The following is a 27455-nucleotide window of genomic DNA, read 5'->3' on the forward strand; positions in this document are numbered from 1 at the left end:
CTGATCTTTATTATTTCTCTTCTTCTGCTGGGTTTAGGCTGCCTTTGCTGTTCTGCTTCTATTTCCTTTAGGTGTGCTGTTAGATTTTGTATTTGGGATTTTTCTTGTTTCTTGAGATAGGCCTGGATTGCAATGTATTTTCCTCTCAGGACTGCCTTCGCTGCGTCCCAAAGCGTTTGGATTGTTGTATTTTCATTTTCGTTTGTTTCCATATATTTTTTAATTTCTTCTCTAATTGCCTGGTTGACCCACTCATTCGTTAGTAGGGTGTTCTTTAACCTCCATGCTTTTGGAGTTTTCCAGACTTTTTCCTGTGGTTGATTTCAAGCTTCATAGCATTGTGGTCTGAAAGTATGCATGGTATAATTTCAATTCTTGTAAACTTATGAAGGGCTGTTTTGTGACCCAGTATATGATCTATCTTGGAGAATGTTCCATGTGCTCTCGAGAAGAAAGTATATTCTGTTGCTTTGAGATGCAGAGTTCTAAATAGATCTGTCAAGTCCATCGGATCCAATGTATCATTCAGGGCCCTTGTTTCTTTATTGACCGTGTGTCTAGATGATCTATCCATTTCTGTAAGTGGGGTGTTAAAGTCCCCTGCAATTACCACATTCTTATCAATAAGGTTGCTTATGTTTATGAGTAATTGTTTTATATATTTGGGGGCTCCGGTATTCGGCGCATAGACATTTATAATTGTTAGCTCTTCCTGATGGATAGACCCTGTAATTATTATATAATGCCCTTCTTCATCTCTTGTTACAGCCTTTAATTTAAAGTCTAGTTTGTCTGATATAAGTATGGCTACTCCAGCTTTCTTTTGGCTTCCAGTAGCATGATAAATAGTTCTCCATCCCCTCACTCTCAATCTGAAGGTGTCCTCAGATCTAAAATGAGTCTGTTGTAGACAGCAAATAGATGGGTCTTGTTTTTTTATCCATTCTGATACCCTATGTCTTTTGGTTGGCGCATTTAATCCATTTACAGTGTTATTATAGAAAGATATGGGTTTAGAGTCATTGTGATGTCTGTATGTTTTATGCTTGTAGTGATGTCTCTTGAACTTTGTCTCACAGGATCCCCCTTAGGACCTCTTGTAGGGCTGGTTTAATGGTGACAAATTCCTTCAGTTTTTGTTTGTTTGGGAAGACCTTTATCTCTCCTCATATTCTAAATGACAGACTTGCTGGATTTATCCGGCTGGATTCTCGGCTGCATATTTTTCCTGTTTAGCACACTGAAAATATCGTGCCAATCCTTTCTGGCCTGCCAAGTTTCAAAAGAGAGATCAGTCACAAGTCTTATAGGTCTCCCTTTATATGTGAGGGCACGTTTACCCCTCGCTGCTTTCAGAATTTTCTCTTTATCCTTGTATTTTGCCAGTTTCACTATGATATGTTGTGCAGAAGATCGATTCAAGTTACGTCTGAAGGGAGTTCTCTGTGCCTCTTGGATTTCAATGCCTTTTTCCTTCCCCAGTTCAGGGAAGTTCTCAGCTATAATTTCTTCAAGTACCCCTTCAGCACCTTTCCCTCTCTCTTCCTCCTCTGGGATACCAATTATGCATATATTATTTCTTTTTAGTGTATCACTTAGGTCTCTAATTTTCCCCTCATACTACTGGATTTTTTTTTATCTCTCTTTCTCTCAGCTTCCTCTTTTTCCATAACTTTATCTTCTAGTTCACCTATTCTCTCCTCTGCCTCTTCAATCCGAGCTGTTGTCGTTTCCATTTTGTTTTGCATTTCGTTTAAAGCGCTTTTCAGCTCCTCGTGACTGTTCCTTAGTCCCTTGATCTCTGTAGCAAGAGATTCTCTGCTCTCCTCCATACTGTTTTCAAGCCCAGCGATTAATTTTATGACTATTATTCTAAATTCACTTTCTGTTATATTATTTAAATCCTTTTTGATCAGCTCATTAGCTGTTGTTATTTCCTGGAGATTCTTCTGAGGGGAATTTTTCCGTTTGGTCATTTTGGATAGTCCCTGGTGTGGTGAGGACCTGCAGGGCACTTCCCCTGTGCTGTGGTGTATAACTGGAGTTGGTGGGCGGGGCCGCAGTCAGACCTGATGTCTGCCCCCAGCCCACTGCTGGGGCCACAGTCAGACTGGTGTGTGCCTTCTCTTCCCCTCTCCTAGGGGTGGGATTCACTGTGGGATGGCGTGGCCTGTCTGGGCTACTTGCACACTGCCAGGCTTGTGATGCTGGGGATCTGGCGTATTAGCTGGGGTGGGTAGGCAAGGTGCACGGGGGCAGGAGGGGCAGGCTTAGCTCTCTTCTCCTTAGGTGATCCACTTCAGGAGGGGCCCTGTGGCAGCGGGAGGGAGTCAGATCCGCTGCCAGAGGTTTGGCTCTGCAGAAGCACAGAGTTGGGTGTTTGCGCGGAGCCAGCAAGTTCCCTGGCAGGAACTGGTTCTCTTTGGGATTTTGGCTGGGGGATGGGCGGGGGAGATGGCGCTGGCGAGCGCCTTTGTTCCCCACCAACCTGAGCTCTGTCGTCCGGGGGCTCAGCAGCTCTCCCTCCCTTTGTCCTCCAGCCTTCCCGCTTTCCGAGCAGAGCTGTTAACTTATGACCTCCCAGACGCTAAGTCGCGCTTGCTGTCGGAACACACTCCGTCCGTCCGGCCCCTCCGCTTTTGCAAGCCAGACTCGGGGGCTCTGCTTGGTCGGTGAGCCGCCCCTCTGCCCCAGCTCCCTCCCACCAGTCCGTGGAGCGCGAACCGCCTCGCCGCCCTTCCTACCCTCTTCCGTGGGCCCCTCGTCTGCGCTTGGCTCCGGCGACTCCGTTCTGCTAATCCTCTGGCGGTTTTCTGGGTTATTTAGGCAGGTGCAGGTGGAATCTAAGTGATCAGCAGGACGCGCGGTGAGCCCAGCGTCCTCCTACGCCGCCATCTTCTTCCCAAGCTCCACGCTTCATGTCTTAAGATCTCCATATATTTCCCTGGGTTTGGGAAGTTTTCAGCCATTGTTTCTTTAAAACAAATTTTTTTAAAAAAACATTTATTCATTTTTGAGAGACAGAGAGAGACAGTACGAGCAGGGAAGGGGCAGAAAGAGTGAGACACAGAATCTAAAGGAGGCTCTAGACTCTGAGCTGTCAGCACAGAGCCCAACGCAGGGCTCGAACCCACGAACCGCGAGACTATGACCTGAGAGAAGTCGGATGCTCAACCGACCGAGCAATCCAGGCGCCCCTAGCCATTGTTTCTTTAAGTAAGCATTCTTCCCACTTTTTCCTTCTACCACTGAGTCTTCCATATGTGAATATTGTTTCACTTGATGGTGTCCTAGAAGTCCTGTAGGCTTTTTTCCCCCAGTTATTTTCTTTTCTTCTTCTTCTTCTTCTTCTTCTTCTTCTTCTTCTTCTTCTTTTTTTACCCTACTCTGACTGGATAATTTAAACTAATCCAGGAGGACATAGTTGATTAGGCAACTGGTGGCCATGTTAGCCACTGCATGTCATTGGCAGCAAGAGCATGGAGGGTTCTTTGTGGCTGCACAGCTGTTGGGGTCTTCAGTAGCACCACCAGATCCAGTGCCAGGAGATTGGAGCAAGCAGAATGTTGGCCAGAATTGGAGCTATGCATATGCTCATCTGTGGAAGCTGAGAGCAGGCACATGCTCAAAACTGTGCTGGGACCACTGGTGGGGACCATGGCCAACTGTGGGTACAAAGGTAGCTTTGAGTGCCTGGGCTGTCTTTGGGCACTCAGGTGGCTTCAGGGGCTAGCTACTTGTTCATGCACAGCAGTCGGGGCTCATGACTGGAGTTCACACAGGCTGTGTAGTTTTACAGCTTCAGGGTTTAGCTGTGGTCTCAAGTGGTAGTGCATTCCAGTGACAGGAGTCAGGCCTGGCTCAGACACCTGAGAAACAGCTGGGGCCTGGGCTGCTTTGTACATATGCCCAGTCACAGAGGCCAGGGCTAGCTGCTGGTGCAGATTCCAGGCTCAGGGTGTTGGTGGTGACACTGGCAGAGGCAACTCAAGTGATGGAAGATGGGGCAGAGCAGGACTCAGGGAGCTGGAACATACCAATGTGAAAACCTGTGGGACTCTCAGCAGCAAAATCTTTAGAAGGTGCACAGTGCTGTGCCAGCTGCTTGTTCCTTAGCAGCTAAGGTTTGTAGGGTCTTCTGCAGAGCAGGACACAGAGAACCATGGTTATACATGCCACTTAGCTGATACTGGTAGTCCTGCCCTTTTTTGTTCTAACTGTCTCTAGATGTGTCAGCTGTGTCAGTCTCCGGGAAGTTTGAAACCAAAGTGGGTCTCTTGTGCCATGCCCTGAAAGGCTGGCACCAGTGATCCCTTACGCTTCTGTCCGCTACCCAGCAGGGGCCCCTCTCAGTCTGAGGAGTGTCTTCCTGGTGCTGAGCAGTGCTGGCCTGGGGCCTGGGGTGATGCAGGCAGAATGAAGCTATTCTCCCTACTCTTCCTGTGCAGTTATTCTCAGGAGTTTTGCTCTATGGTGAGGTTGAAGCTTCTTAAATGGACCAAAGCTCTTAGGCCTATTTTTGTTTGTGGATAGCTGTCTAACTCTTGTTCTTTGTGGGGTGACAGAGGCTGGCATGACCCGTTCCATCATCTTGGTGATGTCATATCAGTCTAACATCATTGAGGTGATGTTAGCTGTGGGGTTTTTTAGATACTCTTTATTAAGTTGAGGAAGATTTCCTCTGTCCCTAGTTTGTGAGTTTTAAATGTGACTGGGTATTGGAGATATCTATATTGAAACAAAATATAGTTTTGGAAGATGGAAGAAAGATTTGAGCTGTTTGGCTTGATAGACCAGTCTCTACTGAGAAATAGAATTCTCTCACTCTTTTTCCTTCTGTCCCTTTAGGGAAATACAGGGGGAATAGTTTTTCCATGTACCTGCATTATTTCTTCAGAATAGCAGATAGATTCCTAATCTTTTTTTTTAAGTTTATTTACTTATTTTGAGAAAGAGAGTGAGAGAGTGAGAGAGCTTGAGCGAGCGTGGGGGAGGGGCAGAGAGATGGAGAGAGAATCTCAAGCAGACTCTGTGCTGACAGCAAGTATCCTGACATGGCACTTGATCCCACAAACTGTGAGATCATGATCTGGACCAAAATCAAGAGTCAGATGCTTAACTGACTGAGCCACTCAGACACCCCAGATTCCTAATATTTTTAGTGTTAACTATACTTTTTTTTTTTAAATCACCATATCAAGACATCTGTTTTTGAGTTGCTCCTGCTACAGATATATGAGAAGACAGAACTGGTCTGAGACAGCATACAGTTTGCCAGGGCTCTCTGGCTATCTCTACCAATCCATTTCTACTCTGCACAGTTTAGGAGAAGCACTAGTGTTAATCTTGTGTATTCCCCTGGAGGAGTAGTTTCCCTACCAGATTTCCCCAATTGTATTTACTTTAAAAAGAAGATTGGAATAGAAGTCTGGAAATACTGGAATAGAAGATTGGAAAGAAGTCTGGAAAGCATATCAGGTGGCTGGATGTCTCCTTCAGCCTTGCAGGAAGCTAGGCATTTGGGATAAATATTTATTGAGCATCTGGCATAGGGCCTGCTACTAATTAGATAGGCAGTAAATATTTGTTGAATAATTTATGCCCGCTTAACAAATTTTCCACATCCCTTGAGAGACCTTCAAAACTTATATAAGGCAAAATGTCTTTTGCTTTGACTCTAGTCTTTTGGTCCAGTGGGATTTATGAAAAGTGCCATCTCTCTGTCTGAAGATGAACAATGGAAGAGAATACGAACAGTGCTGTCTCCAACCTTCACCAGTGGAAAACTCAAGGAGGTAAGAAAGGGAGGACTTTCAGTTAGGAAGTTAAGGAATGCACCTGGGCACAGATAGAAACTAAGACCATAGTCCATCTCTTAGGGGTAGTCTGCTGAATTTGGGCTTTTTAAAAGGGGTATTTTATTTTCATGTCCTAGAAGAGACATAATAAGATATGTTATTTAAAAAAATGACTACTTAAAAAAACGACAAAAAACATTGTTCCATGTTTGTGAAAGCCATATCATTCTAGGACTTGATTTTCTGATTTAACTTCAGGCGGTATTGTATTTGTGTGTAGATGTTCCCCATCGTTGGCCAGTATGGAGATGTGTTGGTGAGGAACCTGAGGAAGGAGGCAGAGAAAGGCAAGCCCGTCAACTTGAAAGAGTAAGTAGAGCTGCACCTGCTGGCCTTCTGGTTCTGTCATGACACTTTCCAGCTACTGACACAGAACCAAACTCCCACTGTTGAGTTAGTCCAGCGAACAAACAGAAGTAGGCATGTGGTGCTACAAGTCCAGTGGGCCACCCAAGAAGAGGTAGCACCCCTCAAAAGGCAGGGAGGTCAGGAGAGAGAGGGTCTTCTTTTGTGTACGTGAGGTGGGATTAAGTTATCTGCTTGATTGTCCCCTTGGATATTCTGGAAGACAAAAATAACATTGTTTGAAAAGAAGAAACATAATTTGACGAATCATTGTATGTAGAGAGTATGGAATGGTGGGAGGAGAAGGCACTTTGTGCATATTGGTGGGCAGTGGGTGGGACAGGGAAGTTATCATGTGGAACTTAGAACAACTTAAAGCCCTTCCTGATTTTGTTGAGGATATTAGCAAAACATTAAATATTAACTTTACGACCACTTGTCCTTCCTTCAATAACAAAGGAGAGAAGGCCCTGCACATGTTAGGGTAACCATATATATGTGTGTGTGTGTGTGTGTGTGTGTGTGTGTGTGTGTGTGTATATTTTTTTTTTTGCCTAAACTGTGATATTTTTAAATTATGCAGGATGACCAGATGTACACTGGCACTGTCCTAGGAAAACTAGTGGAATATGATCACTTATCTATGACATCCCATAAATCAATATTGGAGTGATCTGGTACATATTTTTTGACCAGGAACATTCTTAGTTCTTATATTTTCCAGATATGAGTGTGTCCTCAGGGAAAGCTCTGATCACTGGAGTTGAGGAAGAGAGGGTCTTTCAGGAGTCTTAGCAGGAGTGTAGAGAAGAAGGGATGACATTCCTGGCAGTACAGATTGTGGTGTTGCTGTTCTGTAATGTGCTGAAGGAGAATCAGCTCTGAGCATAGATACTGTGGTGAGAGAAGGTCCAGATCAGTTTCACCCTTCTTGACTCCCCTAGGAAGGGTTAATATTCCACTATTTACTCTGCCCAGACACAGTGCTAATCCGGCTTCTATTGTCCATGCTCAAAACACACTACTATAATTTGCCTGACTCTGGGTTGGAGCTCATGACTGAGCTCATGGAGCTAAGAGGTGTGTCTGACTTGCCATAGTATCACCATCTTGGCACAGGGCCAGCTGCATCATTGACACCTCATGACCACTTCATGAGTGAGAGTGATCATATATAGACTCTTTAGATGATCCAGCAGGTGGTTCTGAAAATGTGGCTCTTGTCTTGCCTGGGCATCAGAATCTACATGTACTTCCTCCTGTCTGTGTTGGATAAGGATGGTAAAGAGTTGCTGATTTTACGTATCCATGCCTTTCTTTCTCTACTCAGCATCTTGGGGGCCTACAGCATGGATGTGATTACTAGCACATCGTTTGGAGTGAACATTGATTCCCTCAACAACCCACGAGATCCCTTTGTGGAAAATACCAAGAAGCTCTTAAAATTTTCATTTCTGGATCCATTTTTCTTCTCATTATGTACGTACACTACTATTTTTGCTTTTTCTCTTCCCTTTTTTCTTTCCTTCTTCTCCTCCTTCATCCTTCACGTTCTCCCTTCCTACCATTCTACAACAATTTTATTGATATTTAACTTCATTTAAAATATAATTCAATTGTTTTTATGGCTTGAGTTTCGTTGATGAAGGAATAGATAAAGAAAATGTGGTATGTATATTCAACAGCATCTTATTGAACCCTAAAATGAACGGAAATTCTGTACTGGACAACGTGGATGAGTCCTGAAGCCTTTACGATAAGTGAAAAGAGACAGAGAAAGATAAATACTGTATGATCTTAATACATGTAGAATCAAAAAACAACAACCAAGAACCAAAATCATACAAAGATGAGATCAGATTTGTGGTTACTAGAGGTAGGGGTGAAGGGGTAGGAATTGAATGAAGGTGATCAAAGGTACAAACATTCAGTTATAAGGGAGATAAGTACTTGACTGGTAATTTACAACATGATGACACATTGCTGTATGATGTATTTGTAAATTGCTAAGAGAGTTGATTCCAGAAGTTCTCATCATAATGGAAAAATTTTTGGTTTTTTTTAACTATATGAGATGATGGTTGTCAGCTAATTGCATTGTGGTGATCATTTCTTTATATGTTTGTCAAGGAATTACGCAGTATACCTTAACTTATACAGTAGCGTAGATCTATTATAACTCAATGAAACTGAAAAAATCGTTTTGGAACATTCAAAGATTCATGCAGCTTTTACTGCAGTCAGTGGTTAAAATGTCATCCACTCAAATCCTGTAGTTTTTTAGTATCACATCCCACTTTCCTTAACCCTACACCACCATGAATCTACTTTCTATCTTAATTGATTTGCCTTTTCTGGACTCTATACAGATAGAATAATATAATATGTGAATTTTGTGGCTGGATTCTTTCATTAGTATAATGTTTTCAAAGTTTATTCTTGTTATAGTGTGCATCATTACTTCCTTTCTTTTTATGGCAGAATAATATTCCATTGTATGGACATACTGCATTTTGTTTTTCCTCCCATCATTTGATGGACATTTGGGATGTTTACAACTCTAGGGTATTGTGAATAGTGCTGCTGTGAAGATTCGTATAAGTTTTTGTTTAGATACCTGTTTTGAACCTTTTTTTTTTTAGTTACTCAGGAGTGAAATTGCTAAGGTATGTAGTAACTTACTATATGCTAAGGTATAATAAGTGTGTTTAACTTAATAAGGAACTGCCAAACTGTTTTCCACAATAGCTACACCATTTATACTACCACCAGAAGGTATGAAGGTTCCAGTTTCTGGCCATCCTTGCCAACATGTGGTTTACACTTGTCTACTGTTTTGATGATGGTCACCTTAATGGGTGTGAAAGGGTATCTTATTGTGGTTTTGTTTTGCACTTCTCTAATGGCTAGTGAGGTTGAGTAACTTTTTATATGCTTGTTGGCTGTTTCGTAACTTCTTTAGATAAATGTGTATTCAAATTTTTGTTCATTTATAGTTCAGTTTTTTGTCTTTTTGTTACTGAGTTATAAGAATTCTCTGTATCTTTTAGATACAAATTCCTTATCTGATGTATGATTTGCAAATTTGTCTCTCATTCTGTAGGTGTTTTTTAACTTTCTTCAAAGTATTTTTCTGTAAGCATAAAATGTTTAATTTTGATGATGTACAGTTTATGTATTTTTCCTTTTATTTCTGTGCTTTTGGTGTCATATCTTAGAATTCCCTTGGGGCGCCTGGGTGGCGCAGTCGGTTAAGCGTCCAACTTCAGCCAGGTCACGATCTCGCGGTCCGTGAGTTCGAGCCCCGCGTCAGGCTCTGGGCTGATGGCTCGGAGCCTGGAGCCTGTTTCCGATACTGTGTCTCCCTCTCTCTCTGCCCCTCCCCCGTTCATGCTCTGTCTCTCTCTGTCCCAAAAATAAATAAAAAACGTTGAAAAAAAAAAAAAGAATTCCCTGGGAAATCTGAGAGCATGAAGATTAATCCGTTGATTTTCTTCTAAGAGTTATAAAGTTTTAGCTTTTAGGTATGAGTCTTTGATCCATTTTGAATTTCTTTTATATGTGGTATAAGTTAAGAGTTCTACTTCATTTTTTTTTTTGGCATGTGACCATCCTCTCTTGTCCCAGCACCATTTATTGAGAAGACTTTTTTTCTCCACTGAGTGGTCTTGGAAACTTTGTCAAAATCAGTTGACCATAAACACATGGGTATAATTTTGGACTCTAAATTCAATTCCATCGACCTTTATGTCTGTCCTTATGCCTGTACCACATTGCCTTATTATGGCTTCATGGTAAGTTTTGAAACTGGCAGTCTGACTTCTACAACTTTATTCTTTTTTTTTTTTTTTTTGAGATTGTTTTGGCTATTCTGGGTCCCTTACAATTCCATATAAAATTTAAGTTTAGCATGTCATTTTCTACAAAGAAGCTAGCTAGGACTCTAATAGGGAATGCATTCATCTGCATTTGAGGAGTATTGCCGTCTTGACAATATTAAGTTCTAATCCATGATCATTGGGTGTTTTTCTATTTACATAGATCTTCTTTAATTTATTTCAGTTAATATTTGTGGTTTTCAGAGTATAGTTTTGCTCTTTTTTTGTTAAATCTATTCCTAAGTATTCTGTTCTTCTCAATGTTGTTGTAAATGGAGTTATATTCCTAATTTTGGTTTTAGATTTTTTATTGCAGTGTATTGAAATATAATTGACTTTGTATGTTGATCTTGTATCCTGAAACTCTGCTAAGCTGGTTTACTAGGTCCAATAGATTTTAATTCATTCCTTCAGATTTTCTGTGTACAGTGCCATGTTATCTAATAATAAAGATGCTTTTACTTCTTTATTCCCTCAATGAATAGAGTTTCTTTCTTTTTGTTTGTTTGTTTTGCCTACCTTTTCTGTCTAGAACTTCTAGTACATTGTTGAATAGAAATGGCAATAGAGACAGCCTTGTTTTGTTTAATCTTAGGGGAAAGTGTTCAGTCTATTTCTATTAAGTATGGTGTTAGCTGTGAGTTTTTGTAGATGCCCTTTATCAGATTGAGAATATTCGTTTCCTAGTTTGTTGAGTGTTTTTGTTGAAAAGGTATTGGACAAAAGTATTGTCAAATACTTTTTCTGCATGTATTGAGATGGCCGTATGGTTTTTTAGAAAAATTGTTATTGTTATGCTGTATTATATAACCTTGCATTGCTGGATAATCTCCTCCTGGTTATGGTGTATCCTTCTTTTGATAATGTTGCTGGATTCAGTTTGCTAGTATTTTGGTGAGGATGTGTGCATCCGTGTCATGAGATACATTGGTCTGTGGTTTTCTTGTTCTTTGCTATCTTTGTCTGGTTTTACTATCAGGTAATACTGGCCTCATAGAATGAGTTTGGAAGTGTTTCTACCTCTTCTATATTTTGGAAGAATTTGTGCAAAATTGGTGTTGATTCTACTTTAAATATTTGCTAGAACTCACCTGTGAAATCATCTGGAGCTCAGCTTCTTTTTGTGGGTAGTTTCTTCACTACCAGCTCAATCTTTTTGTCTTTCAGATTGCCTAATTTTTTAATGTCACTTTCTTTGTTTTTAATTTAAAAAAATGTTTGTTTATTTTTGAGACAGAGAGAGACAGAGCATGAGCAGGGGAGGGGCAGAGAGAGAGGGAGACACAGAATCTGAAGCAGGCTCTAGGCTCTGAACTGTCAGTACAGAATCTGACATGGAGCTCACGGACTGTGAGATCATGACCTGAGCCGAAGTCAGACGCTTAAACGACTGAGCCACCCAGGCGCCCCAGTGTCAATTTCTAGTTTGTGTTTTTCTAGGAATTTTTTCATTTCATCTAAGTTTTCTAATTTATTGGCATACAGTTGTCCATGGGATTCCTTTTTAGTCTTTTTTATTTCTGTAATGTCAGTAGTAATCTCTCCTTTCATTTTTGATGATAGTAATTTGAATCTTCTCTCCTTTTTGTCAGTCTAGCTAAATGAATGACCAAGCATTCTTAGAATGAATCAGCTTTGTTTCATTGATTTTTATGTTGTTTTTATTCCCTAGTTTGTAAGTTTCTGCTCTTGTCTCTATTATTTGCTTCCTTCGGCTTGCTTTGGGTTTAGTCTCCTCTTGTTTTTTCAGCACGTGTTTGACAGAAAGCTGGGTCCTTGATTTGAGATCTTTGTTCCTTTTAAATGTAGACATTTAAAGCAATAAAATTCTTCCTTGTCTGGCACAAAAACAGACACATAGACCAATGGAATAGAATAGAAACCCCAGAACTAGACCCACAAACGTATGGCCAACTCATCTTTGACAAAGCAGGAAAGAATATCCAATGGAAAAAAGACAGTCTCTTTAACAAATGGTGCTGGGAGAACTGGACAACAACATGCAGAAGAATGAAACTAGACCACTTTCTCACACCATTCACAAAAATAAACTCAAAATGGATAAAGGACCTGAATGTGAGACAGGAAACCATCAAAACCCTAGAGGAGAAAGCAGGAAAAGACCTCTCTGACCTCAGCCGCAGCAATTTCTTATTTGACAAAATTTCTTATTTAATTCCCAAAGGCAAGGGAATTAAAAGCAAAAATGAACTACTGGGACCTTATGAAGATAAAAAGCTTCTGCACAGCAAAGGAAACAATCAACAAAACTAGAAGGCACCCAACGGAATGGGAAAAGATATTTGCAAATGACATATCGGACAAAGGGCTAGTATCCAAAATCTATAAAGAGCTCACCAAACTCTACACCCGAAAAACAAATAACCCAGTGAAGCAATGGGCAGAAAACATGAATAGACACTTCTCTAAAGAAGACATCCGGATGGCCAACAGACAGATGAAAAGATGCTCAACATTGCTCCTCATCAGGGAAATACAAATCAAAACCACACTCAGATATCACCTCACGCCAGTCAGAGTGGCCAAAATGAACAAACCAGGAGACTATAGATGCTGGAGAGGATGTGGGGAAATGGGAACCCTCTTGCACTGTTGGTGGGAATGCAAACTGGTGCAGCCACTCTGGAAAACAGTGTGGAGGTTCCTCAAAAAATTAAAAATAGACCTACCCTATGACCCAGCAGTAGCACTGCTAGGAATTTACCCAAGGGATACAGGAGTACTGATGCATAGGGGCACTTGTACCCCAATGTTTATAGCAGCACTCTCAACAATAGCCAAATTATGGAAAGAGCCTAAATGTCCATCAACTGATGAATGGATAAAGAAATGGTGGTTTATATACACAATGGAGTACTATGTGGCAATGAGAAAGAATGAAATATGGCCCTTTGTAGCAACGTGGATGGAACTGGAGAGTGTGATGCTAAGTGAAATAAGCCATACAGAGAAAGACAGATACCATATGTTTTCACTCTTATGTGGATCCTGAGAAACTTAACAGAAACCCATGGGGGAGGGGAAGGAAAAAAAAAAAAGAGGTTAGAGTGGGAGAGAGGCAAAGCATAAGAGACTCTTAAAAACTGAGAACAAACTGAGGGTTGATGGGGAGTGGGAGGAAGGGGACGGTGGGTGATGGGTATTGAGGAGGGCACCTTTTGGGATGAGCACTGAGTGTTGTATGGAAACCAATTTGACAATAAATTTCATATATTAAAAAAAAAGAGAGATACTCCAAAAAAAATAATAATAAAATAAAATTCTTCCTGGTCACTGCTTTTGCTACATCCCGTGAGTTTTGGTATGTCATGTGTTCATTTGTATGAGTTTCCACGTGATTCCTAATTACCCTTTGATTGCTTCTTTGAACCATTGTTTATATAGGAGTGGAATGTTTAATTTCCACATATTGGTGAGTTTCCCAGTATTCTTTGTGCTCTTGATTTCTAACTATATTCCTTTGTGTTTGAAGGGCATCCTATGTATTATTTGCATCCTGACATGATTTTTTGCCTTTTAAAAAATGTTTATTTTGAGAAAGAGAGAGGGAGAGTGTGAGCAGGGGGAGGGGCAAAAAGAGAGGAGGGAAAGAATCATAAGCAGGCTACATGCTGTCAGCACAGAGGCTGATGTAGGGCTCGATCTCACAAACCTCGAGATTATGAGCTGAGCAGAAATCAAGAGTGGGTCTCTTAACCAACTGAGTCACCCAGGTGCCCCTTAAATAGCATGATTAATTAGAGTAGCATATTATGATCTGATTTATCCAAAGAGACTCTAGTCCAAAAATAAAAGCTAAGATATCCGGGAATGCAATTCTGTTGCTTTGGTTACTGCAAAGATGTGGAAGCGGACACTGATCTCACTGCTGTAGTGGTGACCCCTATGTGTGACTTGCCCTGGCTCAGCCATTGTTTTAAAATTTCCAGTAAAGGTCATAAAGTTAATGACTCGTGGTGTCTTTTACTCCTCTGATTGGAAGAGCAAATTATAATTGTCCCAGGTAAATTTTGCATTTTCACTGTGCTTTCCATTGTTCTTTTTCCTTACAGTACTCTTCCCATTCCTTACCCCAATTTTTGAACTATTAAATATCTGGCTGTTTCCAAAAAGTGTCATTAATTTTTTCACAAAATCTGTAAAAAGGATGAAGGAAAGTCGCCTCAAAGATAAACAAAAGGTAAATCCAGTGGTGGTTACATGTGGGTGTTCGCTTTTGATCTTTTATTGGGTTGTGTACATCTCATGTGTACACTTCTTTTTTTTTAATTTAAATTCAAGTTCGTTAACATACAGTGTAGTCTTGGCTTCAGGAGTAGAACCCCATGATTCATCTCTTATGGTAGACAGAGAACTGTAGAGTTTAGAGCAGGAGAGTTCTAACATTTCAGGGAGAATGAAGAAGGTGGAGGTTAGGGAAGGAGATAAGAAAATGAGTCAGGGAATATTTAAAATTTAATAATAAGCATGGCAACTGGTATGTCACTGCACAAAATTTGGTGAGAGTAAAACTACCACTTTCCTTCATTAAATTGTGAAAGGGTAAAAAGTATTATGTAAAATCATTTTCCTGGTAGTATAATTTCTAAGATCTTATATGGACAAATAATCCTTTCAATTCCAAGCCTCTTATTTTACACCTTCTCCAATGGAGGATCCTGTCAAGTACAGGGTGAAGTATAGTCTGTGTTAAACTTGAGGCTGCCATTTTCTGGAGTGGGCAGGAGTCTTCACTGGACACTCAGGCTGCAGGCCGGCTAAGCCAGTTTTGCCTTCGTGAGGCTTGGTGGCCAGAAAAGAATGTGTGCTGGGTACTCCAAGATGTCAGTGAAGATTGTGCAGAGTTCTGGGAGGGTGGGGCACTGGAAGATGCTGACACAGAAGCTCTCCATGGAGTTTGCAGAGGTCAGGGGATTGATCTATGTGACCACTCATTAAGAATTAAGGCCATTGGTGCCTGGGTGGTTCAGTCGCTTAAGTGTCCGATTTCGGCTCAGGTCATAATCTCGCAGTTTGTGAGTTTGAGCCCCACACTGGGGTCTGTGCTGACAGCTCAGAGCCTGGAGCCTGCCTCGGATTCTGTGTCTCCTTCTCTCTCTGCCCCTCCCCCACTTGTTCTCTGTCTCACTCTATCAAAAATAAATGAATGTAAAAAAAAAGAATTAAGGCCAGAGTTAAAAAGGACTGGCATCAGGGACTTTCTCCTGAGCAAGCAGGCATGACAGGAGAGGGAGCAGGCAATTCTTTGTCCAGGAAGCTGTGGTCAAAAGCCAGAAAAGCTGAAGGCAAGAACCAAAAAGCAGTGGGACACAATAGCTGGATTCCTTTCAGGGAAGCATCCTGTTCTCCAAGTTTGTAGCTGGATGTTTTTGTTTAGTGATGACTCTGAGAAAACTAGTGAGACCTTTATGCATAAAGGGGCCATATTCTTAGGAAAGAAGCTAAGTCCTGCACCCCTGACCTAATTCTGACTTCACAAGTGACTTTTTGTCATTGCAATTTCTCTTTCTGCTTTCAGCACCGAGTGGATTTGCTTCAGCTGATGATTAACTCCCAGAATTCCAAAGAAACGGACACCCATAAAGGTAAGCAAGGAGAGCTTCAGAGGGCCAGCAATGGGGTGGATCAGAGACATGGGGTGGTTCTGAGATGTGGAGGAAGGTTTCCAATGGATCGAATTTCTTCAAATTGGAGAATGACACATGCTCAGATACAAATGGTATCCAGGAACACTTTCCAGAAGCCCTCAGATCATTGAAGAGCAATGATAGACAAAGTAGTCAGTAGTCTGCCACAGGGGAGCTTGTTTCCAATGTGAATCCTCTGGCCTACTCCAGACCCACTGAATCAGAACCTCTGTCTGGAAATTCACATCAAGGCTTCATCACACCAGGAATCACATGGCCCCATTGTTGGTGACCTTCACTTGGGACACCTGGTTAAAGTTGTGTTCACTGGCTTAATCTATGGTAAAGTTTTTTTTTAATATTTATTTATTTTTGGAGACTACAAGTAGGGGAGAGACAGAGAAAGGGGGACAGAAGATCTCAAGCAGGATCCATGCTGACAGTCTGACAGTGTAGAGCCTGACATGGGCCTCGAACCCACAAACCGTGAGTTCATGACCTGAGCTGAAGTCGGACACTCAACCGACTGAGCCACCCAGGTGCCCCAATCTACTGTAAAGTTTTATTTTTCCCTTTGTAATTAATAAGCGACTGGTGCAGGATGCCTTTGCAGTTGTATAAGTACTGCATTTCTCTTTAGACATTCACCTACTACTTTTATCATCCATGAATGGTATTTGACTAAGACCATTATTACTGTGGTGGTTGCAAAATGATGAATTTCTAATTCTACCATTTCTTCCACATTTTGAGGAAAGTCCATTGTTAGGGTGAGATTTCCATTCTCTCTCATTAATTAATTTATTTGTATATGTCAGTATGATCTCTTTTATTACTATCTTAGTCCCTGATATCATTTTTTAGTTATATCTTCAATTCTCTCAGATTTGCCCTCTGGAAGCACTTTCAAGTGGGCTCCTTGCCCTTTTCTTTTTTCTATTTTTTAATATTTTTAATACACTTTTATCACAGTTTTAGGTTCACTAAAATTGAGTGAAAGACACAGATTTCTCATATTCCCTCTGCCCTACTTACAGACAGCACTCCCCATTATCAAAATCCCTCACCATGTGGTACATTTGTTACAATAATTTTACCTACATTGGCACATTATTACCATTCAAAAATTCGTAATTTACGTTACAGTTCACTCTTGGTGTTGTCCATTCTGTGGGTTTTGACACACATATGTGTGTGTGTGTGTATATATATATAATATATATATATATAATATATATAATATATAATTATATATATGTGTATATATATATATATAATGTATATTATATATATACACACACATATATATCCACCATTACAGTACATAGAGTATTCTTTATCCCTTTCCCATATTATTTTTTTGAGCATTTCCTAGCATTCTGGTCTGAGACATTCCGGGCTTCTCTTCTGTTTCCTCTGATGAGCCTTGGAATCAGCCATTTCTCCAAGAATCTCTGTTTTCTTTTAGTGAGAATGGTATTTAGAAATCAAAATCTGGGCTGTAGGAGTGTTCATTGTTACTAGGGTTTCTTTGCTTCTATTTTCTCTCAGTAGACCAAATAAAAACATCAAATACATACAGGAGTGATAAACATAAATATTTCTATATCCACAGCCAATGATTATGCTGTGTCTAAAAGAAAAAGGGAGCCTTGATTTATAGTTGTATCTATGACTGAAATAGTCCCATCATGGTTAATTTCAGGATATCTATGGTTTGACAACCATCTCACAGAATTCTTGAGTATTTAACAGTTGATTCTAGAGAAAAAGGAAGCATCACACTACTAAAATATATCTATACTGTGTCCATATCCTATCCCATCCCATCCCATCCCATCCCATCCCATCCCATCCCATCCCATCCTATCCTATCCTATCCTATCCTATCCTATCCTATCCTATCCTGTTTTATGCTATTCTATTCTACTACTTTCTGTGATGATGGAAATATTCTATATACTCCTGGTTCAGTATATTTTTTTTTTTAATTTTTTTTTTTCAACGTTTTTTATTTACTTTTGGGACAGAGAGAGACAGAGCATGAACGGGGGAGGGGCAGAGAGAGAGGGAGACACAGAATCGGAAACAGGCTCCAGGCTCTGAGCCATCAGCCCAGAGCCCGACGCGGGGCTCGAACTCACGGACCGCGAGATCGTGACCTGGCTGAAGTCGGACGCTTAACCGACTGCGCCACCCAGGCGCCCCTCCTGGTTCAGTATAGAACCACTATGCACAGGTGGTTATTGAGCATTTGACATGTGGCTAGTGTCACTAAAGAACTGAATCTTATATTGTATTTAATCTAGTTAATTAAAATTTAAGTATAAATAGCCACATCGGGTAAGTGTCTACCACAGCTCTAAAGATTATCATGGGGTTCATAATAATCAAAGGAAAGAATATGATAGTTGAATTTATCCACAGCAGCATCACAGAAGGTATGACTGGGAAATCAGAACTCTGTAGACCTTTTTTACACTTATTTTGTATTGTTCTTAGTTGTGAATTATGTGTTTGTGGCAGGTACCATGCTAATTTCAGTGCTCTAAGTATCTAATGGTCCTAATTCAGTTCTAATCAAAGAGATTAAAGCTTGACTATACTGAGTTCCTTCCAGGAGAAAATAAAAAGTCGGGTTATGATTCAGGGTGGGACCATTCTCTAAGGAAGGTGACATTCAGGCCATGATTGAATAAACATTGCTAATTACACTCACTATATTCTTTTTTTTAAATATAATTTATTGTCAAGTTGGTTTCCATACAACACCCAGTGCTCATTCCAACAAGTGCCCCCTTTAATGCCTATCACCCACTTTCCCCTCTCCCCCACCCCCATCAGCTCTCAGTTTGTTCTCTGTATTTAAGAGTCTTTTATGGTTTGCCTCCCTCCCTGTCTGTTTGTAACTTTTTCCCTCCCTTCCCTTCTCCCATGGTCTTAAATTTCTCAAGTTCCACATATGAGTGAAAACATATGGTATCTGTCCTTCTCTGACTGACTTATTTCACTTAGCATAACACCCCCTTGTTCCATTCACATTGCTGCAAATGGCCATATTTCATTCTTTCTCATTTCCAAGTAGTATTCCATTGTATATATAAACCACATCTTTTTTATCCATCCATCAGTTGACGGACATTTAGGTTCTTTCCATAATTTGGCTATTGTTGAAAGTGCTACTATAAACATTGGGGTACAAGTGCCCTATTCATCAGCACTCCTGTATCCCTTGGGTAAATTCCTAGCAGTGCTATTGCTGGGTCATAGGATAGTTCTATTTTTAATTTTTTGAGGAACCTCCACACTGTTTTCCAGAGTGGCTCCACCAACATTCTTCTCAAAGCTAGAACAAACAATCCTAAAATTTGTATGGAAACACTTACTGTATTCTGTTTGTCTATATATCATGCTGGCCAATGTCCTTCTATTGATCATTGTTTCTTTGCTGTTTTAATGTGGTTGATTAGACTAGCATCAGACACAACTCTTTTATAGTGTTATAGTTTCTGTACATATCTGAGATCATCCATTGGAAGAGTTGTGCCCCAGGTCTTCTATTAGCTGAGACTTCTCAAGAGTATAATTCACACTTCTCAAACTAGATTGTGCACACAAATCACCACATCTCATGAAGCTCAGACTTTGATTCGATAGCTCTAGGATGAAGTTTGAGATTCTGCATTTTTAATAAGCTCCCAGATGCTGCTGATCCATGAACCACACATTGAGGACCAAGAGTTTATCTGTAGCCCGACATTATTTTCTTCTTTCCTGCAAGTATGTTTCGATGAAAGATCATTTAATTTTCCTGACAATTAAGCCTTAGCATTAATTAAGCTCTCAAAAAATTTAAGCTGTATTTTAGGTGAAAGAATTTACATTTTCCTGGGGGAGAGCACCATCCCATATTACTTAGGCTTGGCATACTCTTAGGATTTTCTAACGGACAGACTGATAACACAGTGTATATTAGACAGAAATGCCATCTCCTGAAATTACCCATCTGTGGTGGTGGGGAGGGTGGCATAACCAGAAACAGATGGCTAAGAAATAGTATAGTATAGTATAGTATAGTATAGTATAGTATAGTATAGTATAGATAGTATAGTATAGTATAGTATAGTATAGTATAGTATAGATAGTATAGTATAGTATAGTATAGTATAGTATAGTATAGTATAGATGATTTTTTTCTTACCTGCTTTAACTAAAATGTCTCTCTTCTCCTTTAGCTCTGTCTGATCTGGAGCTTGTGGCCCAATCTGTTATCTTTATTTTTGCTGGCTATGAGCCCACCAGCACTTCTCTTTCCTTCCTTGTGTATGAATTGGCCACTCATCCTGATGTCCAGCAGAAACTGCAGGAGGAGATTGATGCAACTTTCCCTAACAAGGTGAGTGGTTCATACTGGCCAAGGGGGTCAGGATATGCTCGCTTATGCCTCAGTAACATATTAACTCTCAAATCTAGTGGGTTTTCATGACAAAAGTTTACTTGTAACTCATATTTGCATGTCCAGCATGGGTATTAGTGGAGGATGAGTCTCTGCTCCATATAGTTACTTGGGGATACAGAGCAAAGAGGCTCCACTTATACCTGCATTATCTGGACCTTGGGGACTTCATGTTGGCTGGGAAACAAGGAGCTAGAGTGTTGCTCACTTGCTTTTCAGATGTTTGGCCCCAAACTCACATGCATCTCCTTAGTTCACAGCCCATTTGCAAAGTGGTTTCCCCTAAATTCACATAGGCTGGGAAATATGGGGGTCTACATGGATGTTGGATAAGTAGTGAGTGTCTCTACCATCCACCCTCTGAAGAGTCAACTCTAAACATCTCTATGTAACAAGGCAGGAAGCTGAGCTACAGAGAGACAACATAACTTTCTTACACTATCACATAGCTAGTGTGAAGAAGCCAGGCTATGAGCCAGGGTGCCTGGATCCTGGTTGAACTCTTAACTTCTCCAATGTTGGCTCTTAAATATAATACCAAGCAATAGGCACATATTGCCCATGCTGTCTCAGATCTCATCCAAAACTGGAATTCCTGTTTATGAAGACACCTGGCCTCTGGGGCTGGAGCAGTTTATTTGACAAACAGTGAAACCCCAAAGGGACAACTAGCAGACCCTTCCCACAACAGAAGGTGGGGCTGAGAGTAAGGTTCTGATCCTCTTAACAACTTTCCCTAGAACTGAAATTGTGTGCTGCAGTTGGAAGGATTTTAAGCCCTACTTAGGGGATTGACCCAGCAGTCAGCCCTAGTCATTACTATTGTGCACACATGGCAGAGGGCGATTGAGCAGGTCATGGGATATGGTAGACATTAAGATGTTCATATGCCATTTACTAAAATACATGCTTCTCAGGGGTTCCTAACAATTCAGTAATAGTGCATAGACTGAGCTGAACATTGATTCCAAATCTCAACTCGTCAAAATCTGTGTTTTTCCTTCTAGGCATCTCCCACTTATGATGCTCTTATACAGATGGAGTATCTTGACATGGTGTTGAATGAAACCCTCAGATTATACCCAATCGCTGGTAGACTTGAGAGGGTCTGTAAGAGAGATGTGGAAATCGGTGGTGTGTTCATTCCCAAAGGGACAGTGGTGATGGTGCCAACCTTTACTCTTCACCGGGACCTGGATCTCTGGCCAGAGCCTGAGGAGTTCCATCCTGAAAGGTAGAGGGAACCCTGGAAAAGGGAACACACCCTTATATGGGAAGATATTCTGATATTTCTTTATATAGAGAACAAATATATGGTTGTACAGTTATTTATTTGCACATCTTTTTATTTGTAGGAGTATTTTTCTAATTACAAAATAATTGTCAAAATTTTACAAACTGCATTAAATGTGTCGTTTGCTTTGGGTAGTATACACATTTTAACAATGTTTGTTCTTCCAACCCATGAGCATGAAATGCTTTTCCATTTATTACATCCTCTTCAATATCTCTCATAAATCTTTTATAGTTTTTAAAGTACAGAGCTTTTACCTCTTAGTTAGATTTATTCCTAGGTATTTTATTATTTTTGGTGCAATTGTAAATAGGATCAATTACTTGATTTCTTTTTCTGATGCCTTGTTATTAGTGCATAGAAATGCAACAGATTTCTGCACTTTGATTTTATATCCTGCGACTTTGGTGAATTCATGTATTAGTTATAGCAATATTTTGGTGGAGTCTTTTGTGTTTTCTACATAGAGTATTATGTCATCTGTGGTAGTGAAAGTTTGACTTCTTCATTGCTGATTTGGATGATATTTATTTATTTATTTGGTCTGATTTGCTGTGGCTAAGACTTTCAGCGCTTTCATTACTATGTTAAATAGTAATGGTGAGAGTGGGCATCCTTGTCTTGTTCCTGAACATAGGTGAAAGGCTCTCAGCTTCTCCCCATTGAGGATGATATTAGCTGTGGGTCTTTTGTACACGGTCTTTTTTTTTTTTTAACCTTTATTTATTTTTTTGAGACCAAGAGAGACAGAGCATGAATGGGGGAGGGTCAGAGAGAGAGGGAGACACAGCATCCGAAACAGGCTCCAGGCTCTGAGCTGTCGGCATAGAGCCAGACGCAGGGCTCAAACTCACAGACTATGAGATCACGACCTGAGCCGAAGTCAGATGCTCAACCAACTGAGCCACCCAGGCGTCCCTGTACATGGTCTTTATGATGTTGTAGTATGTGCCATCTGTCTCTACTTTGTTGAGGGTTTTTATCAAGAATGAATGCTGTATTTTGCCAAATGCTTTCTTTTCATCTGTTGACAGGCTCATATGGTTCTTATCTTTCTTTTATTGATGTAGTGTATCATGTTGATTGATTTGCAAATATTGAACCACCCCTGCAGCCCAGGAATAAATCCCATTTGATCATAGTGAATAATTTTTTTAATGTACTGTTGAATTCTATTTGCTAGTATCTTGTTGAGATTTTTTTTCTTTTTTTAATTTAATTTTTATTTTTTAAAATTTACATCCAAATTAGTTAGCATATAGTGAAACAATGATTTCAGGGGTACATTCCTTAATTATCCTTATCATTTAGCCCATCCCCCCTCCCACAACCCCTCCAGTAACCCTCAGAATGTTCTCCATATTTAAGAGTCTCTTCTGTTTTGTCCCCCTCCCTGTTTTTATGTTATTTTTGTTTCCCTGCCCTTATGTTCATCTGTTTTGTCTCTTTTTTTTAATTTTTTTTCTTTTTTTCAACATTTATTTATTTTTGGGACAGAGAGAGACAGAGCATGAACGGGGGAGGGGCAGAGAGAGAGGGAGACACAGAATCGGAAACAGGCTCCATGCTCTGAGCCATCAGTCCAGAGCCTGACACGGGGCTCGAACTCACGGACCGCGAGATCTTGACCTGGCTGAAGTCGGACGCTTAACCGACTGCGCCACCCAGGCGCCCCTCTACCAGACATTTAAAGCAGAGATAATACCTATGCTTCTCAAGCTGTTCCAAAAAATAGAAAGGGAAGGAAAACTTCCAGACTCATTCCATGAAGCGAGCATCACTTTGATTCTCCCCCCAAATTAAAGAAAATTAAAGAAAAATAGTTTTAATAGAAACTGAAAGTAAATATGAAGTTTTTTTCTTTCTGTATGCAAGAAGAAGAAAAGAAACAAGAGGAAAAAAAAAAGAAAAAAGAAATCATTTGAAGATTTGAAAAAATGAATATACTGAAGTAGACTAAAATAAAATGATGGAAGTAAAATAGAATTTGAAAAAATTTACACAAAAGTAAAAATATAGTAAAAAATTAAAGAAAATTATTTTCAATAAAAATTGAAAATAAAAATGAATTTTTTCTCTTTCTGTATTCAAGAAAAAGCAAAAAGGAGGAAAAAAAAGAACGAAAATTGAATAGATGGATCTGCCACCAGATTGAAGCAGGACTGAAATTACTTTGCTTTCCCCTAGAAGTCAGACTATGAAGCGGTTTATAGTCCATAAACTAAGCAGGTGGTGAGACTTATGTTCTTGAAGAGCAAGGTTGGCCCAGCTGGGCGGGGCTCAGTGTAACAGCTCCGTTCTCCACTAGATGGCACTGCTAGCCCACTGGGGTGGGGTGTTGTGGTGGTCATAGGTGACTATGTGCAATTGCAGGAGCGGTGAAAATGGCGCCACCTCGCTACCCAGTCTCTAACATCAGAACTCTGTTCTCCCTGATCAGCAGTCGCGAACCCATCCTCCATCTTCAGCTGTCGTCCACTGCCCGCTTTTTCACTGTCTGTGACCAAGTCCCAGGCAGTACCTCTCTCTTGAATTTTATCTCAGATGTGGCTGTTTTCCCTGGCCCCTTACTTCTGAGGGACTGGGGCTTTGCCCCATTCCGCCCCTCTGTGGGAGGGTCTCACCGAGCAATGGCTGAATGTCGGCTGCACCCAGGAACGCTTGCTGGACACTGCTGCTTCTGGTGCTCCGAGACTGCGGCCAGGTGCCAGCCCTCCCTAGAAAAGTTCACGAGATAGTGTAGCAGCAGCGTTTCAGGGATTATGGAAAATCACAACACACATCTGGCACCAGGCTTCACCCTTAACAACCTTGTTCCAGCACCAGCAAATGTGGCCATTCTCTGGGGTCTGCTGGGACCAAGTGGCTTCAACGTTCTCTACCAAATCTCCTTCCAGCAGTGGAACTGCTTTTCCTTGTGTGGCTCAAGAACCTCCTGGACCCCACTCTGCTCCTGGGGATTCGCCCTTCCCACCAGAGCACCGCCAGATATCAAGCTGTGGAGTTGCAGACTCTGCACTCCCCTTGTTTACAGTCTTAATGGAATTTAAGCCCTTTCCTTTCTCCTTTAGTCCCTGTGGCTGTTTCCAATTTTCCACTTTCTCTCCAGCTGCTTTTGGGGAGGGGTGCTTTTCCTGTATTCTACCTCCTGTTTCTGTCCTCTCTCTGCCCACAACAGCAGCTTCCTGCCCACCATAGCTTCTCGCTCCCCACGTTCACCTCTCTGCACTGCATACCTGCTGAATTCTGTGGTTCAGGTTGTGCAGATTGTTGTGTTGATCCCCCCAATCAGTTTTCTAGGTGTGCAGTATGGTTTAGTGTTGGTCTGGCTGTGTTTCATGGACGTGAAACACAGAAAAAGCTTCCATGCTGTTCCGCCATCTTGGCTCCTCCTCTCTTGTTGAGAATTTTTGCATTCGGGTTCATTAGGAATATTGGCCTGTGATTCCCCTTTTTTGGTGGGGACTTTGTTTGCTTTTGGAATCAAGGAAATGCTGGCTTCAGAGAATGAGTTGGGGAGTTTTCTTTCCATTTCTATTTTTTGGTACAGTTTGAGAAGAATAAGTATTAACTCTTTTTTCAATGTCAGGTAGAATTCTCCTGGGAAGCCATCTGGCCCAGGACTTTTGTTTGCTGGGAGATTTTTGATTACTGATTCAATTTCTTTGCTGGTTATAGGTCCGTTCAAATTTTCTATTTCTTCCTGTTTGAGGTTTGGTAGTGTGTGAGTTTCTAGGAATTCATCCATTTCTTCCAGATTGTCCAGTTTGTTGGCCTATAATTTTTCATAGTATTCTCGTCTAAGTGTTTGTGCTTCTGTGGTGTTGTGATCTCTCCTCTTTAATTCATGATTTTATTTGTTTGAGTCCTTTCTCTTTTATTTTTCATAAGTTTGGCTAAGGGTTATCAATTTTTAATGCAACCCCTATCAAAATAACACTAACATTCTTCACAGAGCTAGAACAAACAAACCTAAAGTTTGTATGGAATAAGAAAAGACCCAAAATAGCCAAAGCAATTCTGAAAAAGGAAAACAAAACTGAAGGCATCGTGATTCCTGATTCCAAGCTATATTACAAAGCTGTAGTCATCAAGACAGTAAGGTACTAGCACAAAAACAGAAACATAGATCAATGGAACACAATAGAAAACCCAGAAATGGACACACATTTATATGGTCAACTAATCTTTGACAAAGCAGGAAAGAATATCTAGTGGAAAAAAGTCACTTAAACAAAAGGTGTTGGGAAAAGTGAATGACAACATGTAGAAGAATAAATCTGGACCGCTTTCTTTTTTTTTAAAGTTTGTTTGAGAGAGAGAGAGAGAGAGAGAGACAGAGAGAGAGACAGAGAGAGAGAGAGCATGAATGGGGGTGGGGAGACAGAGAGAGAGAGGGAGACAGAGAATCCGAAGCAGGTTCCATGCTGTCAGCTCAACTGGGGCTCGAACCCATCCATCATGAGATCATGACCTGAACTGAAGTAGGACATTTAACCAAGTCACCCAGTTCCCCCTGAACTACTTTCTTACACTGTATACAAAAATAAATTCAAAATAGATGAAAGGCCTAAATGTGAAACAGGAAACCATCAAAGTCCTAGAGGAGAGCATAGCCAGAAACCTCTTTGACCTTGACTGGAGCAACTTCTTACTAGACACATCACCAAAGGCAAGGAAAACAAAAGCAAAAATGAACTCCTGGGACGTCATCAAGATAAAAAGCTTCTGCACAGTGAAGGAAGAAATGAACAAAGCTAAAAGGCAACCAACAGAATGGGAGAAGATATTTGCAAATGACATATATGATAAAGGGGTAGTATCCACAATTTATAAGAAACATCAACACCAAAAAAAAACCCCCAAACAACCCAGTTAAGAAATGGGCAGAAGACATGAATAGACACTTTTCCAAAGAAGACATCCAGATGGTTAACAGACACATGAAAAGATGCTCGATATCACCCATCATCAGGGAACTACAAATCAAAATGACAATGAGATACCACCTCAAAACATGTCAGAATGGCTAAAATTAACAACACAAGAAGCAACAGGTGTTGGCAAGGATGCAGAGATAAGGAATCTTCTTGCACTGCTGGTAGGAATGCAAACTGGTGCAACCACTCTGGGGAACAGTATGGAGATCCTCAAAAAACTAAAAGTAGGGCTACCCTATGATCTAGCAATTGTATTATAGTATTTGCCCAAAGGATAATAAAATACAGATTCAAAGGGGTACATACACCCCAGTGTTTATAGTAGCATTATCAACAATATCCAAACTATGGAGAAAGCACAAATGTCCACTGACTGATGAATGGATAAAGAAGAAGTGTGTGCACGTGCACACACACACACACACACACACACACACAATGGAAAATTATTCAGCCATCAAAAGAAATGAAATCTTGCCACTTGCAATGATGTGGATGGAGCTAGAACATATTATGCTAAGCAAAATAAGTCAGAGAAAGACAAATAACATATGATTTCAGTCATATGTAAAATTTAAGAAACAGAAAAGATGAACATAGGGGAAGGGCAGGGAAAAAGAGAAGAGAGGGTAAAAGAAACCACAAGGGACTTAAAAAGTTTTTTTATGTTATTTGTTTTTTTTAATTTATTTAAAATTTTTTTAAACATTTTATTTATTTTTGAGACAGGGAGAAACAGAGCATGAACAGGGGAGGGTCAGAGAGAGGGAGACACAGAATCTGAAACAGGGTCCAGGCTCTGAGCTGTCAGCACAGAGCCTGATGCGGGGCTCGAACTCATGGACCGCGAGATCATGACCTGAGCCGAAGTCGGCCGCTTAACCGACTGAGTCACCCAGGCGCCCCTAAATTTATTATTTTTAATTTACATCCAAGTTAGTTAACATATAGTCAACAATGATTTCAGGAGTAGATTCCTTAATACCTCTTACCCATTTAGCCAATTCCCCCTCCCTCAACCCTCCAGCAACCCTCT

General features: G+C 40.7%; 1 protein-coding gene across 1 annotated transcript in view; it reads left to right on the plus strand.

Annotated features, from left to right (window-relative positions):
- Window positions 1-27455, plus strand: part of LOC122471976 (cytochrome P450 3A12-like) — a 48683-nt gene that overhangs the window by 13461 nt on the left and 7767 nt on the right. The window contains exons 5-11 of the mRNA XM_043561244.1: window positions 5682-5795; window positions 6079-6167; window positions 7534-7682; window positions 14155-14282; window positions 15621-15687; window positions 19965-20125; window positions 21193-21419. Of these exons, the coding sequence (XP_043417179.1) occupies window positions 5682-5795; window positions 6079-6167; window positions 7534-7682; window positions 14155-14282; window positions 15621-15687; window positions 19965-20125; window positions 21193-21419 (935 nt within the window). The remainder of the gene's footprint in view (window positions 1-5681; window positions 5796-6078; window positions 6168-7533; window positions 7683-14154; window positions 14283-15620; window positions 15688-19964; window positions 20126-21192; window positions 21420-27455) is intronic.

This window comes from Prionailurus bengalensis, chromosome E3 (assembly GCF_016509475.1).
Source record: "Prionailurus bengalensis isolate Pbe53 chromosome E3, Fcat_Pben_1.1_paternal_pri, whole genome shotgun sequence".
Taxonomy (NCBI): Eukaryota; Metazoa; Chordata; class Mammalia; order Carnivora; family Felidae; genus Prionailurus; species Prionailurus bengalensis.